Consider the following 22,379-nt stretch of genomic DNA (forward strand, 5'->3'; position numbering starts at 1 on the left):
TTATCAGTTGTGATCACAAACAGGAAGTTGAGAACTCTATGCCCTGGTTTAGTTACTAATATTTAATATATTTGCATGCTAAAAGCAGTAGTTCTTATCTTTCCATTAGTAGCCTCTGTTGTGTCATTCTAGTGAGTAATTTAGTCTTGTGGTCACAAAATGTTCTTGGAAAAGCTGCAGTATAGTAATATGTGACTTGAAATGTATACATATTAACCCCTAACAATAACCCTGTTTGTATCATAGTAACACATGCAATATATATATATATATATATACACACATAAAAACAATAATGCGTTCTAATAAAATATTTTTTTTTTGTAATAAAATAGCAAAGAACTAAACAAAAAAGTCATGCAAACCAAATAAAGAAAAAAATGAATTGTTTGAACTTATTTTGAAATTTGACCCCAGCATTTAAGGCTTAAGGCACATGTATGAATGACTTTACATTACAGACCATCCTGTTTTTATTTCAAAATGAGCACAAACCATATTCGGACTCTTTGGATGTCAAACATTAAAGCGTTTGTTCAGCAAAAAATGAAACTTCTATCATCATTTACGCACCTCTGTGAGTTTCTTTATTCTGTGAAACATGAAAGAAGATATTTGGAGAAATGATGGTAACCAAACAGTTTCAGTTCCCACTGATTTCCACTGTATTTTTATTTTATTTTTTTGCCCATAACTGAAACTGCTTGGTTATCATCATTTCTAAAAATACCTTTAATGTTCCACAGAAGGAAAAGAAGTCATTCAGGTTTGGATTTAGTTCATTGTGATGGGATTTTCATTTTAAAGAGATGTAACGTACGCTTTTAATGAAACATGGTCATATTTAATGTGATGAACAAAATAAATGTAGAAAATTTTAATATCTTCAATACTACATTAAAATTCAGACTTACATGTCCAAATTTTTTTTTTCGGGGGTCCCCATATATGTGCATGAAGAAGTCGATGCAAAATGCACATGTATCAATGCAAATATATTTCACTTTTTTCCTCCATCTTCTAAAACTACCAACAATCACTTGTTTAAAATGACCACTTTAAATGTAAACTAAATTGTTGGTGCAGTAAGTAATTTTTTAATGCATACTGATACTTGTTGAACTGGATACTGCATTAAGCTAAACCTTTCAATCAATGACGTCACAAAAAAAATATTCATACCAGTTACTATGCAACCAAAAGTGTACTATAAAGGAGGGTTATTATGTGAGGGAGGACCTTGTCCACTGATTTGACTGGGATCTTTATGTCTGTGCACATCATTATAAAAATATTTGTGAAATTAACTATGTATTTCATAAAAAAAAAATACTTACTGCACCTTTTGATTTTATACATGCTTGCCCTGTAAACGTTCTAAAAGTTGAAAACTCTATTATAACATCCTTTGCATTACAAAAATACAATATGTAAGACATAAAATGAAGACAGTGCAGTTAAATTGCTGTTCATATAAATTAACTCAACATTAAATTAGAAAAAAACAATGACATATGGCCCTAAAATGAAACTGCAAATAACTGTATAAAACATCAAATGTTTTGGACATTATGAAAGGATGTGAACCAGATCACACTCACATAGACTCGAACACAGACATCGAAACTAAACACACACACAAAAGAGTAGCTTCAAAAGTGTTCTCTAAAAATTGGATATCTTTTTTACAACAATAAAAAATGACTACCATTTTAAATACTATTTTTAAAAACGCGTCAGAGGCTAAGATTGTCCACTGATCAGAAAAAGTTCAAACAAAGGAAACTCTGGTCCTCTGGTGCTTCTGGGAATGCGTCCAAATGTAACCCAGTCTCTTGTAAGTGCCTTTTAGAAGATTCATAGTCCAGGCATTATGTAAGCGATGTTGTCCAAAGTATTTGACTGCAAAAAAGTGGGTCAAGAGTTGAAATCATAGACTTTGCATATCAACTGCAAATAGGAAACTTTTGTAAATTTTTTGGATAAACATTTTTTTTTTTCATTTTTGGGGATTAAAAAAACTGTATTGTGTGAGCATGTCTCACCAGGATGTTGCGTGGACAGCCGTTGAGCTGGGGAACTTGTGCCGTCAAGCAGGTTAATGGACCAAGAGCACACAAAATAGAGTCTAAAAGCACCGAAAGGCTGCCAGACACAGCCACCATCCCCTACAGAATGAACAGAGATGCTTAAGGACACGATCTATATGTGGACAGGCCCCTAAAAGGGAAATGTCTGCAGCACAAACCTCTGTCTCCTGAAGTCGGTGTCCAATCAGAGACAGCGATTCTCCCAGCAGCTGCAGGTGAGCTGCTGCATCTATGGGATCCACATCAGGAACCCGCACCGGAGATAGTGACAAAGACGAGCGGCCCTGTGGGGCCAATCCTGCCCCTAAACTGACAGCTTTACTCGGGCCTGAGATACACAGACATTTAAGAAATGACTCAAGAAATTTTTTTTATGTATGAGTAAAAATGAAATTCATAAGATAGGTAACTTGGAATTCTGCCATAACAACTCAGGAGAGTTTAGCATGGTTATATATACAGTAACCTAAAGGATTATTAGGAACACCTGTTCAATTTCTCATTAATGTAATTATCTAATCAACCAATCACATGACAGTTGCTTCAGTGCATTTAGGCAAATGGTCCTGGTCAAGACAATCTCCTGAACTCCAAACTGAATGCCAGAATGGGAAAGAAAAGTGATTTAAGCAATTTTGAGCGTGGCATGGTTGTTGGTGCCAGACGGGCCGGTCTGAGTATTTCACAATCTGCTCAGTTACTGGGATTTTCACGCACAACCCTTTCCAGGGTTTACAAAGAATGGTTTGAAAAGGGAAAAACATCCAGTATGCGTCAGTCCTGTGGGCGAAAATGCCTTGTTGATGCTAGAGGGCAGAGGAGAATGGGCCGACTGATTCAAACTGATAGAAGAGCGACTTTGACTGAAATAACCACTCGTTACAGCCGAGGTATGCAGCAAAGCATTTGTGAAGCCACAACACACACAATCTTGAGGCGGATGGGCTACAACAGCAGAAGACCCCACTGGGTAACACTCATCTCCACTACAAATAGGAAAAAGAGGCTACAATTTGCACGAGCTCACCAATATTGGACAGTTTAAGACTGGAAAAATGTTGCCTGGTCTGATGAGTCTCGATTTCTGTTGAGACATTCAGATGGTAGAGTCAGAATATGGTGTAAACAGAATGAGAACATGGATCCATCATGCCTTGTTACCACTGTGCAGGCTGCTGGTGGTGGTGTAATGGTGTGGAGGATGTTTTCTTGGCACACTTTAGGCCAATTGGGCATCGTTTAAATGCCACGGCCTACCTGAGCATTGTTTCTGACCATGTCCATCCCTTTATGACCACCATGTACCCATCCTCTGATGGCTACTTCCAGCAGGAAAATGCACCATGTCACAAAGCTCGAATCATTTCAAATTGGTTTCTGAACATGACAATGAGTTCACTGTACTAAAATGGCCCCCACAGTCACCAGATCTCAACCCAATAGAGCATCTTTGGGATGTGGTGGAACGGGAGCTTTGTGCCCTGGATGTGCATCCCACAAATCTCCATCAACTGCAAGATGCTATCCTATCAATATGGGCCAACATTTCTAAAGAATGCTTTCAACACCTTGTTGAATCAATGCAACGTAGAATTAAGGCAGTTCTGAAGGCGAAAGGGGGTCAAACACAGTATTAGTATGGTGTTCCTAATAATCCTTTAGGTGAGTGTATGTGACAATGTTAATGAGTTTGGTCTTAGAGGAATAGATCTGCGAAGCTGCTGCTGCTGCCAATACATTCGGCACATGCTGCCGTGAGCATGTAGAAAATACTGCTGCTGCACACATAACGTATATGAAATAACTACCATATATAGCACACATCAGGGTTCCTCAATTAGTTTTCGCTGAGGGCTGAATTCTGCCGACAATACCAAGCCAAGGGCCACTGACCAATATACATATATTTATTTATATTTTTGTTGCTCTTGTTAAAATAATCGAAAGATGGTCACAAGATAAATAATCCGATTTTTTTCCACCAGAAGTCAGTTCCCCCCCCCCAAATAATTATGAACATTTTTGCATTTAGATAAAGAAGAACTTTGCCTGTTGAATATTAAAAACAAACTATCTCCATGTCTGTCATGCAAATCAACTGTTCCTGCTTATCTCCAGTCTGGATCTCTTCTCTCAACTTTACCTAATTGCAGATTCAATTATTAGATCTGTCAGCATTAATATTTTAATACTTACATTTTTTGTGTAACATTGTGTGTCCCAACCAGATATGACACAATAAAAAGTATCTTTTGCATGTTACCTTCCGTGACAGAAACACGTGACAATATGCGACACGGAATTCTATTTTAGAAATGGTTTTTATTTTCTGCGATGTCGCGGCAGGAACGACGTACAAAATATGATCGTTGTAATCTCAGGTAATGATTATGTGCTTTATTCAATGTTACAACTGTCTAATGCAAGTTTGAATATTATTTTGAATATTATTTATAACCATAGTGAAAGCAACAATAGATATTTTACCTCAAATCTTGAAAATAAAGCAAACGTTAAAACTGAATTCACTGTGAACCAACATCCATAACAAAGATGTTATCACTCACTCACTCAAAACTGTTCAGTCCATTCATATTTGAAACCTCCATTTTCAGTGTCCTCTTTTCTTTTCTCCACAGTTGTCACATTGTCACATCGTATCTACACTGACAAAGCATCGCAAATCATTTAAACTTTTATGTCAGCACATCATAAATGGAACGAGTCAGCAATTTACTGTAGGGATTTGTTGTGCCGCATCCAGTGTAGACCGCTTCACTGATTATAGTAAGTTCTGTTGTATTTTGTTGCGCCACGCCTCTCGTGTCCGATGTAGACAAAATTTAAGTTAATATCGCTTTCTGATGCTGCGTTTGAAACTTCATGCCACATTATTTTAAATTAGCGCAGGCCAAACATTTTTCTCTCGCGGGCTGCCTATTGAGGGACCCTGGTATACATGATCACCCCATAGCAGATCTAGACAGGTGAAGCTGGGGAAGATGGAGGGTTTATGAAGCGTGCTGCAACTGCTGCAGCAAGTACTAACCAAGTATCTGAATGTTGAGCAGCAGATCATTGGCTGCTGATATGAAAAGAAACCAATCAGCTGTGCCACGTGAATAATGATGTGATTATATCAGATTGAGTTAGAACCTGCGCCATCTAGAGATTCATGACAGAACTTTGTATAAACTGATCAGCTTTGGTCTCACCTTTACTTTTACTTTCTGATGTTGTTAAAGTTTTTCGCTTGACCGTCATAGCTTCAGCTTTATTCTGCTTGTGCTGGAGATATTGAGCTTTCTGTCTCCAAACCTTCGGTGTGAGAAAGAGGACAAAAAGAGGATATGCATCACTGTCCAACCACTGACTGATATCACAAACCAAGGCTCTAGAGAATTTGACCTAATTTCTCTGTGGTGCAACTTAAAAAATTGCAGGTTGCCGTTAGAGAGAGAGAGAAAAAAAAAAGTCTCCCTGTGGTTCAACAACAGACACTAGAGCCCTGCATTTCAACCCGACCGGAGGGGCCCCGCCTTTTTAACGCCCCTCGAGTCAGGCTTCGGGCCAATTTTCAGGTCATAGTTTAGACGGAGGCTGGACCTCTCGCCTGTTTTAGACTTCTCCTTACTTTTATATTTTAGCTATTCATTAATTAGTGATGAAAAAAAATTGCCATGCTGGTGATACAACACGAGACCGTGCTACCGTGACCATCAAGAGTGGTTCAACGGTGTTTATTGTCCCGCCAGCAGCAGCCGTTAGGTGCGTGCCGTCAGCAGCTGAACAGTTCTGCATTCAAATACACACAATAAGCTTAAGCTTGCCGCAAAGCACCAGCAAAAGTAAAAACCATAAATGTGACGGGGGAAATAGTAAACTATAATATTATTACATATAACTAGAAATATCACAGATATTTGAATTATTTACTAATAAACTAGTGTTTTCTAGAATTGAGTCTGTGTGGCAAGGATGAAGTTGCCGATCCTGAGTCGCCATCTCCTCATTAGACACACCTTTAGAGAAAAGTGCATCTTTACGGATTATGATTATGATGAGAGAGTTTTTGTCTTAGGTTTGTTTTATTTTGTTAAGCAGTCATTTAAATTGAGTTTCGGTTCATTATTGTGCTCCTGTTAAAGACGAGACAGCAGAAACCGCATCATGTTTGTTTTCTTTATTTTATAAAAGCGTTTTATTTTAAAAACAACGTTTTGTTGATATTGTGACCTTTAGAGAGAAGTGCATCTTTATGGATTATGATTAAAATGAAAGAGTTTTTGTTTTAGATTTGTTCTATTTTGTTAAAGAGATAGTTCACCCAAAAATGAAAATTATGTCATTAATAACTCACCCTCATGTCGTTCCAAACCAGTAAGACCTCCATTTATCTTCGGAACGCAGTTTAAGATATTTTAGATTTAGTCCGAGCTCTCAGTCCCTCCATTGAAGCTGCGTGTACGGTATACTGTCCATGTCCAGAAAGGTAAGAAAAACATCTTCGAAGTAGTCCATGTGACATCTTACGGGTTTGGAACAACATGAGGGTAAGTTATTAATTGCATAATTTTGCAAATTGGGCGAACTAACCCTTTAAGTAGTAATGTAAATTGAGGTTAGGTTCATTATTGTACTCCTGTTAAAGACGAGACAGCAGAAAGCGCATCATGTTTGTTTTCTTTATTTTATAAAAACAACGTTTTGTTGATATTGTGATACAAAAATCATTTAGGCTACAAGTCAATATTGCCTATATGGACAGCAATTTAAAAAAAACTTTCTAAAACTGCGACGTTATATGCAATGTGGACGGAAATTTGGGTGCACCTAACATTTGTGCTGGTGCACCAAAGAAAAAATGTTAGGCACACCAGTGCAATCAGTTAGTCTATAGCCCTGAAAACACTGCATAAGCACATGTTCAAGAAATTATACTTGAAACAACCCGTTTTACTTGTTATTTTCAGTCATTTAAATAAAATAAAAATTTAATTATTAGTGGAAAAACTTAAAATTGAACAATGTTAAATTAGCAAATTAGAAGAAAAATATATATATAAAAAAAAGCAAAAGCACATTACAAAATTACTAAAACTTTCAACTTAAAAATCAAATGAAAACTGAAAATATAAATTTTCATTCAAAACATAAAAAGACAATTCAAATTATTAATAAATACTTTAGTAATAAATAACAGTAAAATAACACTGGCTACTTTATTAGCATTACCTAGCATTAAATTGCTATTATTAATAGTCTTGATTTACTCAACAACAAAAAAAAATACATATATAAGTCACTGTTTATATGAAATCTGAAAGCAAAGGTAAAAAGTTTTTACCAGTTTGTCTTTTTCAGGCAGCTGTTTCCACACCTCTGCAAGTTTCTTACTCAGCTCCCCAAAGACTGAGGTGAAAAAAGAACAACATTTCAACCAATCGTGACACAGCACAGATGATTGACAGGTGTGCACAGAACAACAGCACTCACCTAACCCGGGCTGTTCTGCATTGATATTGACCCGGTACTCCTTACAGAACACCTGATAGGCCGTCGTGTTCTTCTTCTTCGGCTGACGAGATGCACAGAACATTAATTAATGATAAAATCAAACCAGTCGAGGCATTTCCACTGGAGTAGGGAAGTGATTTAACTTACTTTGTCCTTGTCGTGTTTGTCGCTGTCCTTTTCCTCCTTTTTCTTCTTCTCGCCCACCAGTTCAATGCTTTGATGGTGATGGGATGAGGTGGGTGGAGCCATAGCGTACATGCCACCAGAAGAGCTGTGATTGGATAATCTTTGAGAGTGGGAGTGGCTTCTAGACGGATCACCTGTTTTGCAGAGAAAGAGACAATTTTATGTAACGATGACAAAATGACAATACCAACCAATCAGCATTAGGTTTAAAGTAAGTGAAACGTGTCTCACCTGGACAGCTTTTCTTCCCTCCACTCCCTCCTCTGCTGTGCTTCTTCTCCCTGGATCCTTTCTCTCGGTCTCTGTCTCTCTCTTTTTTCTTTTTGCTCTTCTTGCTCTTTTTCTTCTTTTTAGACAGATGTGTGTAGGAGTCGTCAATCACCAGCTCGCCGGCCTCTAGTTCTCCTCCTGAAGATGAGCTGTCTCTTCCCATGCTGCCATAATGCCCTGATGAACACAAACACACACATTTAATGCTGCAATAACTTCATGTTAGGGCTTAGCTGATGATTTTCATATAGCATGCCTCATTCATGCAGAAAATCAACACAATTACAGTGCAAACAAAACCAGAACATGTGAACATTAATGGTGCCTGATGGTTTTATTTGCTTTTATTTACCGGTATTTATTTTTTTAGAGCGTTTGAACAAATGGATGTTGAACGTTTGACTTTTTACAGACTCCATAAGTGAAGATTGGTCAATATTGACTTTTTATGACTGATACAGATAATGTTTTTTTCAGTTAAGCAAAATAAAAATATTATGTCATTATATTTCTGCAGAGTTGCTGTTAATGTTCTAAATTGATTGATTTTTAAAGAAGTCTTTAATGCTCACTAACCCTGCGTTTATACAATCAAAAATACAGCAATAACAGTAATATTGTGAAATGTTAGTACAATTTTAAATAACTTTTCTATTTGAATATATTTTCAAATGTATTTTATTTCTGTGATGCAAAGCTGAATTTTCAGCATCATTACTCCTGTCTTTAGTGTCACATGATCCTTCAGAAATCATTCTGATGTGCTGATTTGATGCTCAAGAAACATTATGATTAGGATCAATGTTAAAAACAGTTGCACTGCTTAATATTTTTGTGGAAAACCTGATACTTTCTTTTAAAGGATTCTTTGATCAAGTAAAAAAGTTCTTACTGACCCCAGACTTTTGATCAGTATTGTATGCATCTTTGTTTCTCATTTAAAAACAAATGACTATTATTTAATTATTATTATTAAAGTGTAATTTTACTACATTTTATTACATTTGAATACAGCTGTTGGGTGTTTTTTTTAAATGTTTTACAGTAGAGCTGATATCAAAGAACTGACTAAATCAAAATGTATAATACAGGTCTATCTTTTATCATAAAGAGCAATTCAAGCATTAAACATGAAACAACCCATTTTACTAGTTATTTCCTTCAGATAATGCCATGATTTTCCAAATTATTTGCTATGATTATTCGGTTTTGTTATTGTGCACTTACACTAAACCTAAAATTATTAAAAAGCATTTTCCTTTTAATTGAAATAAAGCTGAAAAAATATTAATATATCATGATAAAAAATAAAATAAACTGTGAATAAAGTTGTAGTAAATAATTTAGTTGACATGCTAGAATTACTTTTAAAAAATGAAAATAAATTAATGCTACATATAAAATCACAAAAATGGCAAACGCACAAAAAATTATTTAAAATGTAACATTAAAAACAGATTAAATATTGAAAATATAAAAAAATCTTTAAAATATAAATATCTAATTAAATACTCAATTAAATGAAATACTTTAGTAATAAATAACAGAAGAATAACACTGGCTTCTCTATAAGCATTAACTTGCTATTATTAATGGGACAGTTCACCCAAAACTTTTAATGATGCCTTGATTTACTCTAAATAAATAGATAAATCATATGTAAGGCAATGGCTAGCAACAACTGTTTGGTTATTAACATTATTCAATATATCTGCTTTATGTTCAACAGAAGAAAGAAACTCTTACAGTGTTTTTTTGTTTTGTTGTTTCTTACCCACAACCTCCACCTCTTTCCCCACAACAGGCAACGGCTCTCGGATGTGCTGCTTTTTCTTTGGTGTCTTCGGCATCATTTTATCTTTGTCTTTCTCCTTCTTTATCCCTTTCTTGGAGCTGGAGGACGAATGATGGCCTATGACACCTGAAGAAGAAGAAGAATGTTTCGGAAAGGAGAATCCCTCGCTCATCCCCACACCTTCGTTCTTCTCTTTTGAGGAAAGGATGAGCTTCATTTTGAGGCCTTCAGCTTCACAGAGCGTCAGCGGCTCTCCTTTCCCAGCTCCTCCGTGGAACAGCAGTGACTTTGAGGAGGAGGAATGTTTTTTGGATGAAGACGAGCCGGGCGGACGTGAGTGCGAGTACGAGTGGCTGCTCTTGGAGCTGCTTTCACGTTTGCGGTCTTTGGAGGAGTGTGAGGAGGCTTGGGGAGGGTAGGAGGGTTTTTTGTGGAGGTGAGGAGCAGGGTCGGAGCCTGTGGCCAGTGGGGAGGTGATGGCCTCTAGGAGGCCCATGGCCGTGTCTGTGGAGTGGGACGGGTGAGAGGAGGACGAGGAGGAGAGGGAAGGCGAGCGATCTGAAGACTTGCGCTTCTTCTTGTGGGGCGGCTGACCGGAGCTGTGATGGTCTACGGTGAGAGTTTAGAAATCCCAAATCATATTTGATTCAGTGAAGGTTGCATTTTTAAAATTTTCGAAAAGAAAAAAAAAAGGTGCAAAATTAAATAACTTTGATATATTAACTTAAAAAGCAGCTGCGCTAAATATAAAATACATAGATACAGTAGTATGGAAACAGAAATATATAGTGCAATGTGAAGATCTGCGTTCACTGCAGACAGAGTGATTTATGTGTTGCATTTAAATCACAAAACTGATTATAAAAATCATATGCTTACACATTAAAGGGATAGTTCACCTAAAAATGAAAATTCTGTCATTAATTACTCACCCTCGTGTCATTCCAAACCTGTAAGAACTTTATTCAACTTCAAAACACAAATTAAGATATTTTTTGATAAAATCCGAGAGCTTTCTGACCCTGCATAGACAGCAAGGATACTGCCACAATCAACGTCCAGAAAGGTAGTAAGGACATTGTTAAAATAGTCCATATGACATCAGTGCTTCAACCGTAATTTTATGAAGTTATAAGAATAGTTTTTGTGTGCAAAGAAAAAAAAACGACTTTATACAACAATTCTTCTCTTCTGTGTCACCATCCTCCCCCACTATTGAGAGTACTGTGACACATGAATACAGTCTTTATGCATTCTCATAGCTTCATGAGATTACAGTTGAACCACTGATGTCACATGGACTATTTTAACGATGTCCTTACTACAACTTACTACTACTTACAAAAATATCTTAATTTGTGTTCTGAAGATGAACGAAGGTCTCACGGGTTTGGAACGACATGAGGGTGATTAATTAATGACAGAACTATCAATTAAACTAATTCATATTATATCTAATATTGGACTACTACGCCCAGTTTTTGAAGAAGACAAACCTCCTGACCTCTGTGATAGTGGTCATCACTTAAGTGTTTCTTTTTTTTCTTGTGAGAATCTCCTCCTAATAAGAAAAGGTCAGAATCCTAAAAAGACAACAGTGCATGTTGAAACAGGCTTGTACCAGAAATATGATGTTAGTGAGGACACAATCCACATATTGATCTACTGCTCTACAACTAGACCTACAATGGGAAGAGAAGGGATGCTCTGATCAGGCTTTTTACAGACTAATGAAAGGCTTTTTTACTTCATCTGAAGCGGGATACAGAACAAGCAGGCTTACACAAAAGCTTATCAGCACTAAAATGCATAAACCTATGAAGAAAACCCTTATCCTACAAGGCTAATATAAAATAACAAATGGATATAATTAAACATAATATGACCTTTTGTATCGATTCAATATTTCATTTGTGAATTTATTTTTACTCATTTATAATTTATTTACTAAATATATAATTAAGATATTTACTGCATTATAATAGGGCTGGACGATTATGGCCTAAAATCAAAACCTTGATTAAATATTTTCTGCTATATATCACATAAATGCAGCTACGGTGAACAAAAGAGAATTCTTTCAAAAACACAAAATATATACTGACTCCAAACCTTTAAAAGGAAGTGTACTTTCCCCGCCTTTTCATTTTGAGGGATGCCAGTAATATTTAACAACTACTACTGTTAATGCACTTTAAACTGGAGTTATTTTTTAATACAGATGTCTAAAGTGTATTCCACTTTGTAACACACATTAATTTTGTACTTACACTTTATGGAGACTGAGAAGCACCATGCATTTTTCATCTTTCCTCAACACTAATTACACTGGTGATGGCATGAAAGTAATGCTAAAGTCTTAAAGCAGGCGACATTTTGTCGAATTAGGTGACCGGGCAGTACAGGGATTTCCAGTTGAGTCACAGGAAGTGATTATCAGCCCACTGATCGCAGCATCCCTAAGCATGAGTCAGTGACAAGTGGCCTGAAAAATCCTTCTCAGACCAGAAGTCATATCTACCTAGGTAACAAAACATCAAGTTGCATGTTTATTAATGTCATTAGAGTCTACAGACAGCTTTTGTGATTATTACAGGTATTATTTCTCGCATAACACAGCTATGAAATATATATGCGTACTGATAAATCAATGGATGACAATCGGTGGATCCTGTCAGCCACTTGTTGATATAATGCAACTTGATGTTAGATGTTACCGTAACTCCCTGCTGTTACCTTGTGGTGTTTCTTGGAGGTTTTGCGCACCTGCGCTGCGATTTCTTCTTCCTCTCTCAGCAGATCTTTATACGAGCGCCTCTTCTCTCTTTGGCTGCGACCCGCAACAAGACCGACCTCTCCTTCCATCCCTGAAATATCTACAAGGAAAACCATGTTTCACAGTAGGTTTAGATCGGACATGTTTGAGTGCATCATGGTGCTTCTGTCTGACAATCATTACCCATCATTCCTTTCTTCTTTAACTCCTCAAAAGCCATGGTCATCCTGGTCCTTCAGGTGGGATTGGTCAGTCTTGTGACTCTAATGCACAAGAACAGATTTTCAATTTATCAAGTTCAATCTAAAAACACTTGATTTGAAACAAGTCGTGTATTCTTCTCTAGCTTGGTTAGAAAAATCTAAATCCTTTTGAAGGTTTTCTTTTTTTTTTTTTTTTTTTAAAGCAACGAAAGTGTATATAAACATAAAAGTTCACCAAAAATGAAAATGCACTCACTCTCAGGCCATCCAAAATGTAGACAAGTTTGTTTCTTTGTTGAAACACAATTGTTGAAATGTAGCATTCCATCACTTGCTCACCATTGGCTCCTGTGCAGTGAATGGGTGCCGTCAGAATGAAAGTCCAAACAGCTGATAAAAATATCAGAATAATCCACATGACTCCAGTCCATCATTTAACATTTTGTGAAGTGAGAATTGTTTGTAAGAAACAAATCCATCATAAAGGCGTTTTAACTTGAAATTATAGGCCATGATCCATGAAAATGCTTCATCCAGCGAAAAAGTCCATCAACATATTTGTTTAGCGGTTTTGGATTGTGAACTGTGCGTGATCGGCAGGGGCGTCGGACTGGGGGGGTAAAGGGTACCGAGTACCCAGGGCCCGAGGCAGGGGGGGGGCCCTTAGAAGTCAATTTTCTATACATACATAAACATGCACTAACATTTGTATAGCATTTATGTACAACTAAAAAAGTTCCTGTGCAAAACTAAACTTGTAGTTAGGCGCTGGTTTGGTATAAAAAAATCATTTTCATGCTGTGCAGGGCCCCACACCCCTCTCGAATCAATGCAAATGGTACGACCCGCAGGTCAGGTGCTTCTGCTGCGGACCCGCGGTGATTGAATCAGTTGATGAGACAGGAGCTGGAGTGAGCCGTGAAGAGTCATGTCTCTCCTTAAGAAAGGAAAATCAGGGGCTCAAAAACGAAAAAAGAGAAGCAGAATAAAGAGAGAAGGGCAAATGAGGGCAAGCAGTTGCTCACAAATTTTTTTGAAAAGAGAGGTGAGCTCCAAATGCATCATCAAGCATTGACATTGTTTTAACATAAATATCTACTCCCGGTAGAATAGCATACATTTATGTTTGCATTTATGAATAATATACCAATACTTTATAGTATCACACCCTTCATAGCGAGCAAAAAATGTTTCTGATTATTACATGGCTTGGCTGAATTCCAATGTAGAAGGCGGTCTGTTATTTCTTGATAACAGACCGCTGCGAAGTATAACAGACCGTTGCCATGAAAAACAGCGCGTTGCTATGGACGCGGAACGGACTATTTTCTTTGGCGGAAGCAATACAATCGTTTTTAAATCAATAAACTCCTTTTAAATCAATAATTCGTGGCAAATTATTTATTTATTTTGTGGGTAGTCATGTAATAAGCGGGATAATGTATAGAGAGGCGGTCGTTATAACGAATAACAACCCCGACAGGCTGAACAGGACCCCGACACGAAGCGGAGGATAATGTAATCTAACGTTATACATTATCCCTTACGTAAATAACAGGGAGTGAGAAGCAGACGGAGCTTAACACACTGCCACTCCAGACACATTTCCAAATACTCATTCACCACTGGAGCTGCTGAATGCCATATACAAAATGCAGCTAGAAAGCATTTTTATACAATTAATACTGTAGAAAGAAAACAGATGTGAATATTGACATTGAAGAGCTTTAGCTTGAGGCTTTTGCTACAGATTTTATGGTTATGATCTAAATTCAGATCTTGGTGAAACAATATGATTTAAAGGCGAAATAATATGATTTCTATGCTATCATATATAATCTAATAACCAGCAGCAAACAGAACTGAGACTCAGTGTTAACTAGGGATGTGAGGCCACACAAAATTTATGGATTGTACCTCGGTTTTTGGGCTTACAAATGCCTTATTTTATAAACAAGGTGGTTGCAAAAATTCTTATTGTAAAGGTGCTTATTTTCATATGAATGTACTGTACTATGAACAATTTCTCTAATTAAAACTACATAAATGAATATGAAGTCAGTGAACTAAAACATTAATAATTTTAGTTTATGTTAATTATGCATTTTTGGAAAAGTTTGCATTGGCTTGAGGATCTTTTGTACACTACCAGTGACTGTTGCTGGAGGGGAACGTGCTTTCAGTAAACTTAAACTTGTAAAGAACTATTTAAGATCAACAATGTCCCAGGATAGACTGAACAGCCTTGCCATACTCTCTGTAGAAAGTCAGTTGGCCAAAAAACTGGACTTTAAGGACCTGATCAGCAAATTTGCGCATGCAAAGACCCGTCAATGGGCATTTAGTAAAAACTGACATTATTTAGTTTGTGTTTCAGACCAAAGTTTTTCTCATTTGGTATGGTCATTTTCAGAACTGCTTTACAGTATATTTGATTTAGTCCAGGTTTGGACCTGCTAGACCTTTTGTCATCTCAGTAAGTAGTACTTTCGACAATAAAACAAAAATATATTAATCAGAGTGTGGCCTATTTTGTTTACATTTTAAGTGTTTTTATGATAAAAATGCAATACCTTACCCATTGGTATCACTATGGTATTGGGGGCCCAGCAAGATGGTTTGTACCCAGGGCCCAAAATTTGGTGCTACGCCCCTGGTGATCGGTGTATATTTCTCTCAAGATTCAGTAACTTATTCACTGGAGAAAACATATTATTGACAGATGATTTATATTTTAATTGGAAGCTGGATTAAAGTCAAAAACATCTTGATGAAGTGAACCAGGAGCTGAGCCATGGAGTCATACGGGTTACTTGTGGATTATTGTGATGTTTTTATCAGCTGTCTGGATGCTTATTCTGACGGCACCCATTCACTGCAGATGATCCATTGATGAGCAAGTGATGCAATGCTACATTTCTGAAGAAAAAACAAACTCATCTAAATCTTGGATGGCTTGAGAGTGAGTACATTTTCATTTTTAGGTGAAGTCACATTCTCATTCAAAAGCACATTTTACTAGACAAATGTAGGTAGGCACCGGCATGCACATACACACACACACACACACACACACACACACATTTGCTGACTCCACTGCTCCGGGTGTGTGTTCACAGTGTGTGTGTGTTCACTGCTGTGTGTGTGAACTTTGGATGGGTTAAAAGCAGAGCACGAATTTCGAGTATGGGTCACCATACTTGGCTGTATGTCACTTTCACTTCACTTCACATTTCGATCATGGACTAAAGGTGACAGGTTTTCTTCAGAACGACGTTTTGTAAAAACTGCTATAAAAACATTATGCTATGAATTAAATTTAAGTTTTCAACTGTATGCCATATAATATAATGCTTAACATCAAAGATATAAAACCAAATAAATAAACACTAATACTGCAAAAAATAAAAAGAAAAAGAAGAGAAAACTAAACTCATCAGAAAAAAAAAAGTCACCTCATCTTCTAATTCTATTAAAATCTTTCCTCTATTGCAATAACATTGCATTGCAGAAGCGCTGAACTCTGAATATTCGCTACAGAGTGCACACACACTTCACTAGTCACAGATCCGGATCAGCAGCACACATCAGCTTTCCTCCGTCCACAACTTTAGTCAAGCTGCCAATGACACTTGCAGCAATCCAAACAACAAGAACAAGATCAGCCTCAACATTCATTAAATGCACATTTCCCGCCTACTTTCGAAGATATGCACACTCACACACCCCCTTCCCCTCTCTTCATCAGGCTTCCCTGGTTCAGCACCAGAGGATTTGAGCAGCTGCGGACGTGTCGCGCGTCTCTGCCGGCTCGTCCAGCGCGCTCGGTCCCGCAGCTGCGGTGCACAAAGGCCGGTATCGGTTTACAACTCGACTAACGATGCGTTCCCACCATGCAATTTTATGGGTTTCTACAGTACTGCACAAATGGCACGGAATGCATGCGATTTGTGTGGCGATATCAGAAGTATTGTGCAATAATGAGTGAAATATTACCTCTGCTTCGATGTGTGTTTAGTTGGCGCGCGACGCCATCTTTGATGGGAGTCAATAACAAAAGCAGCCAGAGACGAGGAGGAGGGACTTTGAGACCAGAGAGTCTATCACAACAATGAAAGCCCCCATTTTTACATCCAAAAACTTGCATTAAACATTACCGTTAGTGATATTTACCATATAAAAGCGATTTGTAAACGCACAGCTTATACTTAAGTGTGAATTTTGCTACACGGTTGATTCAAAGACAGAGTCCACATGCTGAATACTGTTGGCGTTATGGAATTTATTTGGCCGTTTTTCAGTCATTTACAAAAAATGAATATACAGTAAACGGTGACATAACAGGCTACAATAAAAGGCATAACAGAAATGAATAAAAATGGTTTCAGGAACAAAATATAGACAGTTTATATATTTTCTTAGTCAAAGTTGGATTTAAATAATCATTACTACACAGTTGTATATGTAGGCATGGCATGTATAAATAATTTCTCCTGTTCTCCCAATAAAACCCAGTTGTCTCATCCTCTTCTTCAATCCATCTCTACCGGTCTCCCATATTCTGCATCTGAATACTGAGAGACGTGAAGCTCGCCAGTAAATCCGTCACCTCGTCTACCTGCGGATCACATGAAAGAATAACTATGTCCAAAAGCTACAGTGATATCACACACACAAAACTGTACAATTAACCGCATAAAGCCTACTGTATCTCATCTGATAACACTAATTTCTATAGGCTCTAAATCATCAACATGAACCTTCCTGAAAAACCTACTGTACACAGTTTACAATCCCTTCTGGCATTTTTTTTTAGCAAGAAAAGGACTTCCAGTTTCATTCTAAATGCCCCCTTCAGTGGTAGATTTTCCATTACACAATATTTTGAAAATGAAACCATACTGGACTGAAGCCACTCAGGTTTACTTGATTATCCATACATCTTTTAGAAAAATCATGTTAAAATGCGAGTCTGAAATATGCCACATCAGGCTTGAGGAATTTGTATTTGCATGTTTCCCATCATATTTTGCACCCACAATAAAAACTACAAAGCCTTGAACATAAAACTAAGCATTTAAATATAAGCTTACTAAGACATATTATTAGGAGATACAGTGACAATGATATTTTTATGCATGTTATGTAGTCTGTTATAAAGATCTCATTAATTTACATTACAAGCTATCAGAATTCAATTTAAATTTTGGCTGTATAAATATCAGCAACTGCACAAAATAACATATTTTTGCTTATTTTCCTCCGAATAAGTTTTTTTTTTTTTTTTCTCTGTGATTATATAATTCTATATGAGCCATAAAAGCCTGTTGTATCCCATATGATTCTCAAAAAATAAATAAACACACAAATGCTTTTAGATTTTTTTTTGTCTAAAAGTATAATAAATGGTTCCATTTAAAAAAAAAAAAAAAACAATTATATATATATATAATATTTTTTTTTTTTTTTTTTACGCCAGGCTTTAAAGGCTTAACAGACTGCAGATGCAAACTGAAACATTCCTCTTTAAAATTTCAAAGGGAAAGAGTAGATGAAGCCAGCAGCTGTTTTACCTGTTCTCTGGTGCAAGTGTTCTGCAGCTGGTTTGAGATGTGCTCCAGTTTCTCTCTCTCTTCACTCTGTCCCATTATATTCAGATACTCCCGCAGCATTTGAATAATCTACAGGACATATTCAAAGATCACCGTTTCATTTTTGCATTACAGCACACATAAGAGTCTTTACAACAGGAGCATAGCAAAAGTGTGGGCAGGGCACATAATATAAAACTTATCAACCTGTCTCATGTTTACCTAGAAGTCATCATGTCACATTACATTATGCATTTGGCAGATACTTTTATCCCAAGCAAACTTCACAGTAGAAATATTCACAAGAAGCATGAACATCACAGTCTCCGCAATGTCTTTGTTATGTGCATGAGGTTTCCCAGGCACCTGTGTGACCTCTCCTCTGAGGGTTTCTAGGCTACGTGAGTCTCCCTCTTGTAAGATGTTGAGCTTCGAACGGGCAAGATGAAGAGGAGTCCTTCCAGCACGGTCCAGAGCATCAACACGGGCACCTGAGGGGGCGTTTATAATGTGTGAACTGGTACTAAATTAGATTTGTGAATGGTGTTAATAGCAGAAATATCTTGGATGAATAAGATTTGGATGACTAATCGATCATACCTCCACGCAGTAAGGTTGTGATGACAGGCACGTGGTTGGTGCAGGCAGCTGTAGAAGGCAATTTAACTCACCATGTGATTTGAACATAGATTTCATTATACATAATTATACTAATTATGCACATTCTCACCCAGATGGAGTGGTGTGTTTCCGAGGCTGTCTCTCTGGTTTGGGTCAGCACCATAACTTAGCAACAACTGAACTGCATTGTTAAAAAGTACAGACGGAAAGAGAAAGTGGAAAAAGTTTAAATACAGTGGTAAAAGGTGAAATACAGTGGCCTCAAAAAGTATTTGGATAATTAAGCCACACTTAAAGGAATAGTTCACATTAAAAAATATTTAATGAAAAAGCCCCAAAATTAACATTTGCTGAAAGTGTAATCACTCTCAGGTCATTCAAGATGTGGATGAGTTTGTTTCTTCATCAGAACAGATTTGGAGAAATGTAGCATTATGTCACTTGCTTACCAACAGACAATCCTCTGCAGTGAATGGGTGCCACCAGAATGAGAGTCTAAACAGCTGATTAAAACATCACAATAATCCACACCACTCCTGTCCATCAATTAATGTCTTTAAACCATGGCTTCTGGTTCATAATTCACAATAACGCATCCTCCAATTAAAAAGTCTATCCTTGTTGTCCTCTTGCATCAAAATACACTGACATATTTATTTAGAAATATTTCACTCCTGATTCAGACAAGACAACTTTTTCATTGGAGAAAGCAATATTATGGACAGAAAAAAGTTAAAAACATCTTGGTGACGAACTTATCACGATTATTATTTAGTCATGTGGATTATTGTGATGTTTTTATCAGCTGTTTGGACTCTCATTTTGACGGCACCCATTCACTGCAGATGATCCATTGATGAGCAAGTGATGTAATGCTACATTTCTCCAAATCTTTTCTGATGAAGAAACAAACTCATGCTTAGATTACTAATGTAGTAACTGGAAAATAAATGCCACTTGGTTTGACATTTTATTATGCAATGCAATTATATTTATATATTTTTTGTGTTTCTTGGGTAGCTAAATACTTTTTTGGTACCAGTAATTAAGCCCAAAAAAAAACCTTATCATGCACTGAATGCCGCTTTGAAAAGTTAATACCAAACAATTTTGTCCGAGCTTACCAATGCTCTCGTTGCCATTGCAGGAAGAGAAGTGTAAGGCTGTCCTGCCCTTGTCATCAGCAGCACAAGGATCAGTATCATCTTCCAGCAATCTACGAACTAGAAAACAAAAAAGTGAACCGACTAGAATCTAAATCTTACTATTTAGAAGCATCAAGTGTGACTACTACTGTCTGTCACGCCGATGATTCTCACCTGTATCAATATCATTGGAGTTGGCAGCTTCTCTGAGCCTCTTCACAGCTTGGAGAAGAAAATAATATGGAATTGATTAATATATATATATATATATATATATATATATATATAGAGAGAGAGAGAGAGAGAGAGAGAGAGAGAGAGAGAGAGAGAGAAGAAAGGAACTATAACTAAAAAAATCTGGTGTTGCCACAATATTACCAATATATCTTGTATACATAACAGTAGTATTTTCAGCAGCTAAAAAATGGTTTTAAGTCAGTTATTTCTATTTTTAGCTTAAGTGTGTCTGTAGGAAATATGTTTACATTTCCAAACATTCATTTTGCCATTAATTGTAATAATCCAGTGAGATTTTTGTCTGACAGCAGCCAGTGCTGCACACGACCTGATCTGATCATCATCAGTCTGTCTGGAATAACATGAAGAAACCGAACAAACTGAGACAGACTCAATCCAGAAGAACTGTGGTGACGTCTCTAAGACGCTTTAAGAAACCTTCCTGCAATACTGCCTAAGAAAACAATGCGCAAGTGCACCTAGAACAAAAGCTGCTTTAAACACAAAGGATGATCACACCACATGTTGATTTAATTTAATTAATAGAAGTTAATTGATAAAGAAAATCTACTTGCAACATTTTTTTGACAGCATCCTCATTTTACAGCATTTTTACACAAGTGTCTAAAGCTTTTAACAGAACTGTAGCTTTGCAGGTTTCTTGAAGCGTCTTAGAGACGTCACCACAGTTCTTCTGGATTGAGTCTGTCTCAGTTTGTTCGGTTTCTTCATGTTATTCCAGACAGACTGATGATGATCAGATCAGGTCGTGTGCAGCACTGGCTGCTGTCAGACATAAATCTCACTGGATTATTACAATTAATGGCAAAATGAATGTTTGGAAATGTAAACATATTTCCTACTGACACACTTAAGCTAAAAATAGAAATAACTGACTTAAAACCATTTTTTAGCTGCTGAAAATACTAGTGTTCTAATAATTTTGGACACTACTGTGTATATATACACTACATTACTGTATGACATGTCTGTTCATGCACACACCATACAGGTCTTTTCCGATGGGCCCCATGTTCCTCCGAGCTCTTCCCAGCCGCCTCACCCTGCTCGAAGTGATTTTGCCCGGCGAGCTCCGTCCCGCCTGCAGCAGTTCACCGGGCTGCCATAACAAGTGCAGGTACCGGAGCTCGGTGTCCGCCGTCGGTCGTGTCCGGTTGAGTCTCAGCGCGCTCAGCGTGTCGAGGCGCGAGATACTGAACCCGACCGCACCTGCAGCCTCCATCGGCGCCTCTTCCTCCCGTTTCTCGCCGTCTCTCACAGCAGCTCCGTTCGCTACCGTGAACTCTCCCTCCGAACCGGACCGGGCGACATCCGACGCGGCTGAGACAAGCGGACTCGACCCCTCCATGTTAATATAAGGCGTTTACTGGACTAATGTCAGCATGTACATGTCCGTACCATCAGAATGTAAAAACTGTATCTGTTGCACAGACCTAACGCAGCATTGTTACACAAGCGCCATTCTTCAAGACTGCATTTCGAGCCAGGTTTTTAAATAAAGATTAAAAAGAAAGAAACGTTTCTTTTCTATTCATTGCAATCTCATTTTGTAATCTTGAATACAAACCGTTCCGTGTTGTAACCATAACAAGCGCTGAACGCTGAGCCCATTTGAGCCAAAATGGCGCTGTATCAATGATTTGCGCTGCTTTTTAGTAAAACACGTCTGCATTGCTTAGTCTGAATTCATCATGACCTAGGCAGCCAATCAACATAGATGTTGTTAAGGCTCTCGTCCAATTGGAGAGCGTATAATAATAACGTGTACATACGTAATTTCTTGAAAATATTATATCTGATTTACTTTTTTTTTATTTTATAAACGCAAAGATTATAAATTGAATGGATGGTTAATTATTTTATGTATGTTAGTTTTATTTGCACATGGAATCCCCATTAGGGGGCTTAAAATGTAAAAGTAAAAATA

General features: G+C 37.3%; 2 protein-coding genes across 6 annotated transcripts; both read right to left on the reverse strand.

The window, feature by feature from the left end:
- Positions 1–982: 982 nt before the first annotated feature.
- On the reverse strand, positions 983–16,880 carry LOC132141874 (HMG box-containing protein 4-like). Of its 5 annotated transcripts, none has more exons than XM_059551538.1 (14): positions 16,834–16,880; positions 16,564–16,673; positions 12,818–12,897; positions 12,595–12,734; positions 11,363–11,441; positions 9,838–10,467; positions 8,025–8,240; positions 7,755–7,927; positions 7,587–7,668; positions 7,438–7,502; positions 5,306–5,408; positions 2,249–2,418; positions 2,046–2,168; positions 983–1,902 (listed from the first exon to the last, which is right to left on the reverse strand). In XM_059551538.1, exons 3-14 carry the CDS (start codon positions 12,858–12,860, stop codon positions 1,858–1,860), a joined length of 1,869 nt encoding a protein of 622 aa, XP_059407521.1. In that variant the 5' UTR covers positions 12,861–12,897; positions 16,564–16,673; positions 16,834–16,880; the 3' UTR covers positions 983–1,857. The 5 variants fall into 5 exon arrangements, with proteins under 5 accessions (XP_059407521.1, XP_059407537.1, XP_059407525.1 ...); XM_059551554.1 differs by lacking the exon at positions 16,834–16,880 and adding an exon at positions 12,129–12,379 and having other exon boundaries at positions 16,564–16,814; XM_059551542.1 differs by lacking the exon at positions 16,564–16,673 and having other exon boundaries at positions 16,834–16,873.
- Positions 16,881–17,116: 236 nt separating this feature from the next.
- Positions 17,117–22,086, reverse strand: ankrd54 (ankyrin repeat domain 54). The gene is made up of 8 exons (XM_059551560.1): positions 21,437–22,086; positions 20,369–20,416; positions 20,174–20,272; positions 19,159–19,230; positions 19,029–19,076; positions 18,795–18,919; positions 18,411–18,518; positions 17,117–17,455 (listed from the first exon to the last, which is right to left on the reverse strand). Exons 1-8 carry the CDS (start codon positions 21,798–21,800, stop codon positions 17,381–17,383), a joined length of 939 nt encoding a protein of 312 aa, XP_059407543.1. The 5' UTR covers positions 21,801–22,086; the 3' UTR covers positions 17,117–17,380.
- Positions 22,087–22,379: the final 293 nt, after the last annotated feature.

The sequence above is a fragment of the Carassius carassius genome, chromosome 1 (assembly GCF_963082965.1).
Source record: "Carassius carassius chromosome 1, fCarCar2.1, whole genome shotgun sequence".
Lineage (NCBI taxonomy): Eukaryota > Metazoa > Chordata > Actinopteri > Cypriniformes > Cyprinidae > Carassius > Carassius carassius.